Source organism: Toxoplasma gondii, chromosome II (genome assembly GCF_000006565.2).
Source record: "Toxoplasma gondii ME49 chromosome II, whole genome shotgun sequence".
Lineage (NCBI taxonomy): Eukaryota > Apicomplexa > Conoidasida > Eucoccidiorida > Sarcocystidae > Toxoplasma > Toxoplasma gondii.
Window position 1 is genome coordinate 386,617 of NC_031469.1, and position 13,047 is coordinate 399,663.

Below are 13,047 nucleotides of genomic sequence, written 5' to 3' on the forward strand. Positions count from 1 at the left end.
AGCGTTTCTTACAACTAAATTTCATCGAGAAATGTTTCCTCTCGGAGGAATGAAATGTGCATGCACAGTGCTGCTTTTGACTGGCGCGCAGGCCACTCTGTCACGGTACCCCTGCTCAGAGAAACAACACAGCGCTGTCAGCAGTCGGTATCATCGTTTGCAAGCCTTCAATCACGATGTTTACATGTTACAACAAAGGGTAAGCGCGTTTCGCCTGAACTGCAGCGTCCAAAAGCGCCAAATTCTGCACTTCCAGTGTTTCTGTTCCTACCTAAAAATCTCAGACAAGACGGCGCACTTCTGGTCGCTCAATAGCACCTTTTTTAGTACACTCAAAACGTCGGGTCTGACAAAAACACTGAGAAAACTCTAATTCTGTGATGTCACGCGCCACATGTTCCAAAAACCTATCTACCGAGTTCTTACAAAACAAAGAAACCGCATCGAACTGAATTTGGTTCACGAGTAAAACTGGAGAAGCAAAAAAACGCGGTTTTAAATTCGCGGCAACTCGCCGAGCCGAGTTACGGGCGCCGGCAAGATCGTTCCCGACGAGTATACAGAGAACTCTGTTGTTTTCGATAAGACACAAAAAGCACCGATGTGACGGTGACATGCCAAACATGTGTTGCCTTTTCCCCTAGGAACTTCGTGACAACACATACGCCCGGAGCTTCATTTTTCCTATCTCGAGAAACACCTTCTTTATTGTTCCTACAGAAACGCGGTACTTCAAAAGTTTGTCCAGAAGTTGTGTTCTCTTTTTCTGTAGCGACTTGCGAGAGACTGCGTTGCGTTCATAGAGCAGAATGCTTTCCAGAAACACATCTCTCACGTTTCTAACTCTTCGTACATCCACCCAATCGTGTGTGAGATATTTCTAAATCTGTGAACACCCAGTCCACATCTTTGCAGTGGCTCATCCTAACCTCCCTGAGAAAAAACCTTTCGCATTTTAAACGGAAGCAACGAAACAGGCGGAACTAGTGACCACCACACAAATACCGGTTAATAAAACTGCCAGGAAGGTGTCGCGGAATTCGCCTAGCCAGTGAACTTGAGGAGCCTTGAACTTTGAGAACTGTTTAGTAGCTGCCCGGAGGCAGGAGCGGCACCGTGGAATCCGAAACGCCTGAAGTCCAGAGAAAAGCACACGCACGCCACAGATGAGAAACCTTCAACTGCACTCATTCGAATAAAAGCAAAAACGAAACCTGTTGTATCATCGTATGTAGACAGGAGATTCGAATTATCTTGCAGTCAAAGTGCGAAGTCCAGGTGGGAACTGAGAGGCCATTGCGAAAGTAGAAGCGAGGATTGAGCCGGAGCCCGCCGACAGAAGACGCAGACTGGGCAGGAAACAAACTCATAGAAAGGGAGACTAAACGTCAGTCAAGCATGCGAGTTTTAGGCGTTCCCGGGAATATTTTGAAACGGCACCAAGAGGATCATTCACGATAGAAACAACGGCAAGCGCGTGAGCCATCTCAGACGAAGAACCAGACATCTTCAGCGGCTGCGGTCCTGGAAATGGGGATCAACTCAAACCGAAAGCATGCACGATTTTCCATCCTTTCTGAGACGCCTGGCAATCTGTCTCTTGTACACGCTGGTGTTTTGACCGAAAAGCTTTCAACCGAACAGTTTTCTACAGGGTTCTAACAGCCGCTGACTATGCAGTGGAACTCTCTGTAGGGCAACGCGGTGTCACCAGTGCCACATCGACCACCCAACATTCAAGAGTTTTCTTCCGTGTTTCTTCTGAACCAGAAAAAAGGGAAATGTCTTCTTCGACATGAATGGGCGTCTCTACTAGATGAATGAGATTGTGCCCGGAAACCGTTGCACCGGGATGAGAGTCCACAGGGTGTATTTCAGAGGATTCAGTTTGGGCGCTTTTCACATCGCTCTACTTTTTGAACTTTTGTTGCCCCGTCCGACAAGTTCGCTCCGTGCCGGCAAGCATTCGTTTGTCCGGCACCGAGTTCCCGTTCCGCTGCCACTTTTGCCTACTCCGCATCACTCCAGAAACAGGATCCACAACGAGAACTTTTCCTGCAGGATATCAGCAAAACACACACATTTCAGACAGTGGGGAGGACCGAGCAGACACTCTGAAAATCTACGATTCCACAATTTCCAACCGCAACTTGCAGTTCACCTTCGCCACCTACAGTGTCTGTTTTCCTCTCAGGCAACAAGCTGCTTTCGCTTGAGCTGAGTCTCTGTACCACACTGAAAAGGGTTCCTGTTAGATCAGCAAACAAGCCGAACTCCTTAAGAGTACACTGTTTTCCCCAACATGGCATGACTCTCCACATATCTGCTGGGGAATACGCCAAAGGAGAACTCACCTAGGTCCTCTTCAATTATCTGCCTTTCGCGAGAGATGGACTCGCCGGCATCACGCGTATTTGGAGAGTTTCCTCCCGCTGGCTTTTTCGGTGCCGACTTTTCATCGCTAGACATTGGGCCTTCGTCTTCACTAAAAAAAAGTCCCGGAGCTCGCTCCGCATCTCGAGCAACGTGGCGTCTCTTCTTCTCGCTGTAACAACACCCACGAGCAAAAGGAAGCACCTGCCTCACTGGCTGACAAAAGTCGGCAATGGCCTCTCAAAAACACCCAGCAAACTGCTTGCAATGTTTCAGAGACCGAGGAAACAAACGGTTTTGGGAGAGGCAATTTCCTTCAGACGCGAATGAATCTGTTGCGGGGATAAGCATGTATGGCGCCGAATAGCGACCTTGTCTTCCATCCTCCAAAAAAAACCACAAAAGCTCATGCATGCAAAACAGTCTAGAAAACACCGTTCGTCACGGAGCATAATGACACACACACACATGCGTGTGGCGGTGACTGCTCGTTTCTCCTGCACTTCCGAGAGACTCAGTGAAAAGAAGCAGCAGCTGCTTCGACGGGAGAACCCGAGAAACGAGCATCAAGGATTGATGCAAAAATATATCTTGAACGACTGTATAATCACAGATGCAGCGATATTCGGTATTTGTGTGCATTCAACACCCTCCGAGAAGAGACACCAACCGGAGTCACTGTGGAACATCTTGCGGGTGCCGCACTCCACTCCCCCGTGGTTCTATGAAGTCTCTGTTTATTCAATGTGAGTTGTACCAACGTGATCGCGAAAGATCATCGAATGCAACGGGATGCTCCTGAATGACACGGTGCCACAAGCTGTCAACAAAAAACTGCTGCACAGGGAAGCCAAGTGCAACCCCTTCAGCATCTCTTACCGTTCCGATGACATCCACCACATGACCAAAACGACGCCGATACAAATGACCATCGCCGAAATAGCCACAACAAACACGATGATCGCTTTTTGGGACATGCCCTCCTCTGAGAAAAACGAAAGGCACAGAGCCAATAAGGAACGCGTGCTAGTTCGAGCAGCCGACGAACGCCGAGCAAAACACCACTCAGAAGACTTGGTGGGCATGCGCGTTGCGGACGCTGTCAGGAACGGCGGCGCTTCTTCTACGGAACTGACAAGGTGAAAAACAGGGTTAAACGAAAAAGACAAGACAACGCCCGCGCTAGGCACACTGAAAGTGGAACTCAGCATCACTACGTTGGCCTTGAGATGCACCACTTGAAGTGAAGGCGCGACGAAAGACTCTAGAAGGAGCTGCAGATATCGAGAAAACCCACCTGTCTAGAAATGCAAGCAACACCCCCAAAACAGAATCTCAAGAACAACAACAGAGACTGAAGGAGAGCGCAAAAGAGGTGGCAAGAGAGCTAGCGTCAGAGAAAGCGACACTAGATGAGACACGCGACATGAACGTCACTCGTCTTCTTTTCTACCATTTTCATTCACTGAGACAAAGCTCGTGGTTCCTGTCGCCTTGTGATTCGTCGCGCTTCCTAGCGAGGGCTGCATGGCGTCCGAGTTTGCGTGTGAGTCCTGTACTCCCTGGTTCTCCAGGCGAAACGCATCAGCTACAGGTTGTCGAGGAAGAGTCCCGGCAGCCGTGACCACGCAGAAAAGGAGACAAACAAGAGATAAACTGCGTTTTGGAAAAGGCATCATCGCAGTCGCACAGCACTTTGAGTCTCGGTGGATCCCCGCAGTCCGGGGAGCAGGCGAACCCCCCAGTTTCGTACGGGGGACTCTCCGACAAACACAAAGAGATCCCCACGAAGAACAGAGTCGTCCAGCAGAAAAAGCGGGGCTTTGTCGGCTACCCTTTGACTGCCGCCGTGGACGACACAGCCGCAGGTCGTGGCTCGACATTTTTCCAAGACTCCAGACAAATTGTCTCGCCTATTTGACGTGGCTTTGACCGGTTGAAATGAAAGAGAGATCCTCAAGTCTACTCCGTTGACTTCGACCTCCGTACACACTTGTGACACTATCGGACTAAAATTGCTGTCGCGACATTGGACCTTGGACTCGAAACATGCTGACAGAACAAGGCAATCCTGACAGCTGTTGTACTCATGAAATATCCGCCTCAGAAGATCAGTCCAGAACAGAAGCGTAAGCATAAGTTTACGCCGTATCGCGAGAGCTACGCATTTCGCGAATTAAAACCACCCTGCCATCACCGGCCGTATAGGTGCGGAGCGAATCCTTCACAAATTGAAAAATCAGTTGGAACAACAACTCAGAGTATCTCCGGGAAGATATTCAGGCATCTGCTGCGACACAGATAAACGTTTGCTGCCGTCAAATCCACTTCAGGGTCGAGCCAGGCTACAGCGCGCTGAGGAGCGCTAGCGACCCCCCGCTGTATCCACGTTCAGCGGCGTACACGGAGAATTGATTTATGAAGACGGAAAGTACATTTCGACTCGCGACCGCAACAGACACAAAGCTGCATGAGTTTTTTAACAAGGTAGAAACGATGCTTACAGACGGGGTTGAGGCCCCCGTGAAAACGTGAGGCGGGTGTCGCTAGGAGGAATGTCGCGCTCGGGGTGTCCACGCGTCTTTTCGATTACATTCACGATATAAAAGTCTCGGAACCCCGTCTGAAACGCGCAGGTCTCTCTCTCTCCAGAAAGACCACCTCAGTGAGAGTCCCTGAGAGGTAGGAGCTGGAGAAACTTGGCACGGATCACTTTCTTGGAGGCCACCTCAGGCAGACAAGTACGGGTCCCGACATGCGGCTGGCACGGCGTCCGAACGCGGGATCTGGCTATTTCCGAAGGTGTCAAGGAGAGAAAACGGAGGAAAAGGAAGCGCAGAGGTCAGTGAGAGGAAGGCACCGGGGCCTTAGCGATTAGAGAAGCGTGAAAATCGAGAGACAGATAGAAGACGCGGAGAGAAAACTATGCGTGTGCCCGACAAGCCAAGCTCCAAGGCGCTTTCGGTGCTGGCTGATCGCCCCGCAGCTGTCAAAAACGTGGGACATCATCGACTCCGAGCCCGAAAGCCCGTTGAGGGAAAGTTCTGGAAATCCTGGTGTCTAAGCAGGCTCTGGCACAAAATTCCGGTTCCTCGATCACGAAAGCAGGGCGAAAAAACAGAACACGGTGAAACCAGCACGCCTGCCTCTCCGCACCCACCTTTAGAGAGCTGTGTTTGTAGGTTTCTAGCCTTCTCTGTGTGGTATGCGCAACGACGAATACGTGATGAGTTTGATCCTGGAAGAAAACGGAGACTGCAAAGAGGCACTCAACTCGCAGAAAAACCTCCGAAAAACACCTCGGGTGAACCGCAAATCCCGCAGCCATAGACGAAACAGCAGCGATTCAGCAGCGGGCGCCCTCCACTCTGTCCGCTGAATGGTGCAGAGTTGTCGAGCTTTCAGACATCCAAAAACGCAAAAGGCACGGAAATAATTCTCTAAGAATTCCTGAGAGGAAGCAAGTGGAAACGAAAGAATCTTGTTTCAACAAAGAGACTTTTTCGAACAGCTCTTGCGATTTGCAAGCGACCTTGTTTTGTCGGTTCTTTTCCAATGTCGATAACGGCGCCGTCAGCGGCGTCTCTGTCACACGCTGGTGTTTCTAGCGCTCCTGAGGTGAACGGGGTCTCATTCATTCGTGACAAGCGTTCTGAGCTCGGTCCGCTGCCATCATCAGAACAGCTGCATTGGGGAAGCGAAAAAGCTCAGTAGTTCTGGGCCGCGGATCACTCATAGAGGAACCGTATTTATGTACAATGGGATAGTACAACACGTTGTTCATCCATGATCTTCATGTTGTTAACACCGGCATTCTGTATTCTGACCGCATGGAGTTGTCGGATGCTTCCTCTGCGACCGCAGCGGAAAGAGTTTTTTCTTGTACGCACGGGTCCCGGAAAACAGGGGGTGAAAAAACAATAAAAGCAGACGCAGGTCCACAAAAAATAGTGACTCTTAAATCCAAATATCATGGTGGCTGTCGAGTCAATAGAGAGCAACTGCAAACTTGGAACGAGGGATAAGACTTGTAGCTTGTCAGTTTGCCGTCTCTACAGACGCCTGAGACGTCACGGCGACTAGTTTACGCAGATTCTGCTGCTGTGCGTCAAGAACCGCAAAAAAATTCGTGGAAAGACGAGGACCGTTCCTGGTTGTGCCTTCACCACGAGAGAGGTCTTGTGACCGGTGAAGGAAGCTCGGTGCCCAGATTTTCTGCGCTACAAAAGACTGTTTCCAAATGTGTGAGATTTAATCGCACCAGAAAAGTCTTTGTGAAACTGCTGTCTTATTAGCGAAATTCAGAGAAGAATAGCGAATGCCGCTGTGTAGTTTGCAATACGAGACACCCAACAGATGTCAGAAATTGTCCGATCAGGATCAGGTTGTCAAATATTCACCATTTTCCGTGTAGTCACCTTTTCCATAAGGGATCGGGCGGGTGTAGATGACGAGCTGATCGAAGACGTTAACATCCTGAGGGCCGTTTCTTCCCAGATCCCGAGGCGCACAACCTGGAACCTGTTTCGGGCCCGTGGAATTTTTACCTCGCAATTCAATTGCCGTACCGTGACTTCTCGTGCCGTACAACGACATACTCACCAGGTGTGCTCGGTGTGTTATAGAAGCTTCCCTGCACCGCAACTGCGAGGATTGCATTGTCAGAGGCGGTTTTAGGCGTCGTCGATCGCCATGTAGATTTGACGGTTCGCTACAGTAAGTTGATGGGTTTCCCGAGTGCCCTGACGATCGTTCCCGTGTAGTCCGGCGGTAACAGCATTTCAACTGCGAGACTATTCCTCCGGACTTACGTTTTTCTTAGTTATTTTCTTTTCGGGATTTGCTTGGATGGTTCAGAGCGTGCCGAGCCAGTGCTGTGTGACATGAGAGGTCCCCATGCTAGTTCTGTCGACTTCCAGAGGTAAAGCAATTTCTGCTCGCTGCCGTCGTGCCGAGCGTGAGTTTGTGCTTCAAAGCCAGCAGGGATGTTAAAATGTGAGAAAATTGTTCGGCTGCTTTGTTGTTTCCGACTTCCTTGACCTAAATGAGGAATATTCAGCCCTTCAAAGTGCAACATTCGACGCCCTGCCGCATGTAGGAACTGTCCTATGCGTAGGTGCGTGTTTCGTATCACTGCTAAGCGCTGTCTAACTTTCGTGGGTTTCTCCGGTCTCTAAATACTCCGGTGTTCGGTTATGTAGTCTGACCTGCGTTGCCGAGAGACTACAGAATGTTCATAAATTCCAAATTTGTCGACGGTCGAAGACATTTCGATGCCAACATTCGATGGAACGCATACGGACGGCAGACCTGCGATGCGCTACATTGTTGGGGAGGAATTTAGAGGCTCTACCCAGGTCCGAGCGGCACCCCCCCTAATCCTCTTTCGTAAGTGTAATTGTTATTGTTAAGAGTGTTTCGAGAGCTTATTTTGTTCGCATCCTTTGTTGTGCGCATGCAAAACAGTTTTTTGGTACGTGGGCTGACACTTTTTACCTGAATCGCCGTTCTGCTCCACCCGCTTACTACGCTTGTGTCACGTGTTACAGTGACCATTTGTGCTTTCTCTATGGCAGCAACTCTGCCCCAAAATCGAAAGCTGCCTTTATTCATGCAAGAGAAAAAATTCAGCTCTCCTGCCACCAAAATGAGCCCACGGGACTACGGAAGCGCCTGGTGTTTTGTAGAGCACCACGCGCCTTGTGTTTAAAGAGACAACCAACAGACGGTCTTTCACACCGCTAACTCCAAGTATACGACGGCGCACAAAGAGTCTTTCACCACGTTTTGTCGGCGAAAGGCGGGAAAAAAAATTCTTTAGACATCCTCGGTCTCAGACCTAGAACGAGATTTTTCTAAAGGGTGGAACCGCAAACGCCACCGTGCCCTTAGTCGAGTTCGGGGACCTGCCACAGCCCGTCGGTCAGATAAGTATAGCTCTCAATGCAAATGCCCTTGTTGTCTTGCAAGCTGCGACACACCAGACACGTTGAAGAAAAACTTGCGTTGTTTGAAGCGCTCATCCAGTTGTTGGCTGCGGCAAAGTCATCCGTCAGCTTCTGGGCTGTCGTCTCCACGCCACTCCTTCATACCTTAGCTCACTGCGTGCTTAGGGTCAGGCCGAAAGCGTTCACAAGGATTCATGTCCAGGAATGCTACGTTACTCTTCTTATCGATTATGTTGGAGACGTAGACTCGCGCGCTGGAGCGCACTGCTCGATTCGGTCGTCCAGGTATTTTACCGTCCATACTGCTTTTGCGATCCCAGGCTACTTTAACAGGTCTACCGCACACATGGTGACCTCATCAGACTGTCGGAACCTAGCAAAGATTTATCTGCGTCTTTTCTCGCAAAGAGGCTCTGACTGCCGCGTGGACGGAAACCCCGGAGAGGAACCGTAAGCACACTCCACTTACATTTGCTTTGTCGACATAGTGGCGATGCCGATCGCACAAGCGTTCAACTTCCCCTCTGCAGTGACTTGCTGGTGAACAAACAGAGAAACACATGGCGACGGATACTTTCTTCTACGGACAATCGCGCGCTCCGGCGAGAATTCGGTCTACAGCAGGGAGTATCGTATGCTCGGATATAAGCCGAACAAAATCGTCACTCCTCCGTCTCTAGGATATCCCTGCCGCTACCTCGACCACACGAAGCAAGCGGCGTAACGAGGGTTGCGCGAACGTCGAATTCCTAGGTTTCACGGAAGAGTGGAACTTATCTGGTTTTTCACAGAGGCAGCAAGTAGTCTTCCCCTTCGTGAGAAGACGGACTCTTTCTTGCTTCCGCCCAAAACTACTGGCTTTCCTCACCACCACATCTCCAGCCTCGACGTTCTCCATGCGCCCCCCTGGTGACGTCAGGCCGGGGCACATGATATTCGAACCGCGCAGAACGAAGCTGATCGCGCCTCTGTCAACTTGCATTTTTGGCATCATCGACGGGTCTGCATATCCATCCAAAGAACCACGGGAAACGGGTAGGCAACAGACACGTGAGCTCTTTCAGCTACGAGGAAAGACCGAATAAAAACGTAGTGCTGCCTAGGTTCCACATCTTCTCAGGAATTCCAACTTCTACATCGAACGCGATGAAAAAAGGCACACAAAGCGCTCTCGCTCAACATAAACGTCTCCGCTGTCGGTAGCTGAACAAACTCGTGTCATTCAGAAGTGAAAACGCTTTGATTCTTCATGACCGCAGAACTAGGTGATATTTGCTATCAGCTTTGGACGCCTGTTTTTCTAGCTTCAAGGTCTGAGTTCACTAGATTCAAGTTTCCCTGCGTTGGCAGAGCATAGTCCAAAGGATAATCACTGTAGGCATAAACGTTTTACATCGTGTATCGATAAACGAAAGATCCTCAGGGTAACAGAGCACCGTTACAATGGCAACTCCTGTAAGAATGCACAAATCGCCGGCAACATTCCACGCCGTTTCGAAGTACAGGAAACATGGCACGAGGTCGACAGAAAAGAGTTGATGAACGATGACGTGAGTTCCACTTGCCTCGCTAACGGTGGCCGTTGTCTCTAGGCAAATGATATAGAATGCTGCAGCAAGTGGTGGACATTTTTCGACTCATTGCTCCTGAAACTCAGTGTCCTCAAGGCACACCTGAGAGTTGCAGTGTACGTACTCCCGAGCCGTTCAAAGCAGCCACAAAGCAGAAGTCTCTCGTCGCCCCCTCATCAGCTTGTAAGATCCTGGAGTCCCGAAAGGAGCACGGAAAAAACCATCGCTCTTTTACGTGAAGCCAGAGGAAGGAGTTCTAAACGTAATGATGTTTTTTACTTTCGAAGCGGGAAACGTATCCATGAAAAACACACGATAAAAGATCTACCGTCTACTGGGGAGGACAGAAACGGATGCTGCCGTTCGTTTTTCGTCTCTCCAGCTTACATGTGTGCAGCAGCCGAAGCGTCGGCACCCAAGGGCCGTCGCGACTTTGGAAAAAAAGGATTTGTTTGCCGTTGGCGATCATCGTGATGTGTCGTTGACTGCATGCACAGAACGGACAGAAGAGCATGGCTCTCCGCTGGAAAAGAGATGCAGAGCATTTCCTAGTGACCGACTTCGTCTCGGACGTCGACCGCAGACGCGTGCAGAAGCGCAGGCGAGTGAATCCCTGCTGCTGCCCGTTGAGCCCCGGAAGAAAAAGGCCTACCACTTCACCAAAGTCAAGGGAGTCTTTTTCGGAATGATGTCGTCGATCACATGTTCCAGCCGCGGGTATTGCTTGAGAATCTGCGGAAACAAAACGAGACTGAGGTGACCAGGTGAGCACGGGAACTGATCCGTCGACTGAGGAGAGCAGACCTCAGTCCTTTCTTGAACAACACCGCCCTGGAGGTGGTACACAAGCCCCAGGGCGCAGCGCCTGACGTCTGTGGGTGCCCTCAGTCGTCAGTCTGGAGAAAACGCCTTTCGCTGTAGAGGCGGAGTGTCTTTGCATGCGCGCGCGACTGCACTGGCGACGGACAGCGGACTCTGAGAGCCATCTGGGCGGCACCTGCCTCGAAGCACTGCAGCAAAAGGTCTCAGTTAACTCGGTTGAGATGCACCGACACAGCGCTCGGTCGCGGGGTCGGTCCGATCTCCTGTCATTCCACATGCGTTCCCCCGTCCAAACTGGCTGCTGGCGCAGTGTTTTTCCCTGGGACGCTGGAGAGGGTGTGTGACAGGGCCGACAACCCAGTGCGAGTGTGACGTTGTAACTTTACTCTGGACACAGTGGAATGCTCCAGCAGAACAACTCCCTTCGCGGAAGTCCAAAGAGGCTACGAGGAGGCCCCCCACTCCCTCGTAGCTTCACCCGCTGTGCATCGCCATCTGAAACTGAACTGTACGCAGCGGTGCGCCTGGCTTCCTAGTGTGGAACGAAGAAAAAAGCATCGCTGCCTAGAGCTCAGCGTCCAGAGTTCCACGGCAGACCGTGCGGTTCTACTTGTCTTGAGAGCGCAAGACAAGGAACTCGAAAGCCTTTTTCACAAGCCATCGCCAGGATCTAGTCGTCGGGGACAACCAACTCTCTCCTTGCTCCACGACCCCCACTTGATGCACTGCTCCGGAGATCGAGAAATCACTGCACGCGAACTGACATCGCCTTTGTCGAGAAGTCTATACAGACGTACCTGAGCTCGAATGGCCCGATGGGCTGAGGACTTGGCGACGTTCTGGGAGGAAATCTCTTCGAGAGAAAACTTCTTCATCATCTTGGCCACAAACGATTTGGAAAGGTGTGCGACACGCGCTACAAATCTGAAGAGTTCAGGAAACGAAACGGAGCTGTAGAAAAGGTATTTCCACGAACGAAACAGTCTGAGAGAAGAAAGAACTGTAGAAAAAACAAAGCAGACAGTGGAACTGGGAAGAGTCGAGCGCGGGGTTTGTCTCTGCCAAAGCGTGAAAGGTTTCAGAAAAGCGTTTCCTTCTGGAAACGGAGCGACCCAGCACGGGTAGATACCCCGAACAGAAGTTTACAGCCGAGAAAGAGAGGAGACATCTGAAGAGTGAACTGGCAGTGAGCCGCAGCAGGCACTTGGAAAAGCGTAGACGCTGCAGTGTGAAGAGTTCTCCACAACAGCCGTCAGACGTCTCTGGAGAGGGACAGCAAACGACCGGGAAGGAATGGTGGAGCAAAATAGGAGGTTCTGAGACAGGAAGACACCCATACAGCCTGTGAGTGTAACTGGGAATCCATACAGGACGCTTCTGAGATAAATTACAGAAAAACAACGCTCAACAATTCAAGGAAGGGACGTTCTGAGAAACGTTGGTGCTGAACCCCTGGGAGCAGTGTCAGGAACTCGGGAATGAAGTAAAACTCTTCTCTCGATCTTTTAGCCTGTTCCACCAACGGAAAGGTACAGAAACAAGGAGTCTAGAAAGCAGCAGCCACTCATATGTCCTTTCGGCGACTTGTAAGAATGCGCAAACGGGGAAAAGGTGGACAGAACTGGACAGTTGCATGCACCGCGGATTTGCCCGCGGGTCTAACCGCAGCGGTCCTCGGCCTTTTTGCAAAGAAACGGAGAAAAAGAAAAGACACTCTACGATTCTGACAGTGAGAATCGTCCAGTCTTTGGGGGTTCACTTTTTTCTTCTAAGCAACAGGAATCTGTCGATGGAACAAGAGCAAGTTTACCAACAGGGAACTGGTTGAGGCGCCGCATGCAGCAAGAAAGCTATTCTTGAACCATCGACAAAATGCGGTCGATATATAGTTCCGGTGCATTTTCTGCTTGTGGATTTCAGCGAAAATTAAGGCCCATTTAAAGGACAAGAAACAATGGTTTTGCAAACAGTTTACGTGAGTTCTGCTGAGACTCCAGCAAGTCGACAATTCCCCCAGACACCTTGGTTTCCGGAAAATTAGCACTTTCTCTGCTTTCGGTGTAGAGAAACCAAGAAGCAAGGTGAGCAGATTTGACGGATCCACCCTCTAGATCCACGGGTTTATTCTGAAAGCTTCTGATGGACGTCGGCCACAGGCATTCCAAACGGATTCCTCTTCCCAGGGAATTAGACTAGTGAAGATAACGGAAATGGTTCGCGTTACCAGCTCACCGAAAGGTTTTTGAACCAGAATCACTGCCTTTCTTACGATGCGAGCTCTGAAACGTCGCGGGTCACTTCCTTTTCTTGTCTTGCCACTGTTTTCTGACGTG

General features: G+C 50.4%; 2 protein-coding genes across 2 annotated transcripts; both read right to left on the reverse strand.

The window, feature by feature from the left end:
• Positions 1 to 87: 87 nt before the first annotated feature.
• On the reverse strand, positions 88 to 7,841 carry TGME49_221480 (hypothetical protein). The gene is made up of 4 exons (XM_018779921.1): positions 3,827 to 7,841; positions 3,253 to 3,358; positions 2,355 to 2,545; positions 88 to 2,055 (listed from the first exon to the last, which is right to left on the reverse strand). The coding sequence occupies exons 1-4, from the start codon at positions 4,254 to 4,256 to the stop codon at positions 1,910 to 1,912; spliced, it is 873 nt and encodes a 290-aa protein (XP_018638269.1). The 5' UTR covers positions 4,257 to 7,841; the 3' UTR covers positions 88 to 1,909.
• TGME49_221490 (cell cycle regulator protein) lies at positions 6,652 to 12,329 on the reverse strand. Its single transcript, XM_018779922.1, has 6 exons — positions 11,512 to 12,329; positions 10,545 to 10,624; positions 10,280 to 10,377; positions 9,190 to 9,323; positions 8,791 to 8,858; positions 6,652 to 8,343 (listed from the first exon to the last, which is right to left on the reverse strand). The coding sequence occupies exons 1-6, from the start codon at positions 11,590 to 11,592 to the stop codon at positions 8,262 to 8,264; spliced, it is 543 nt and encodes a 180-aa protein (XP_018638270.1). The 5' UTR covers positions 11,593 to 12,329; the 3' UTR covers positions 6,652 to 8,261.
• Between the last annotated feature and the right edge of the window lie 718 nt (positions 12,330 to 13,047).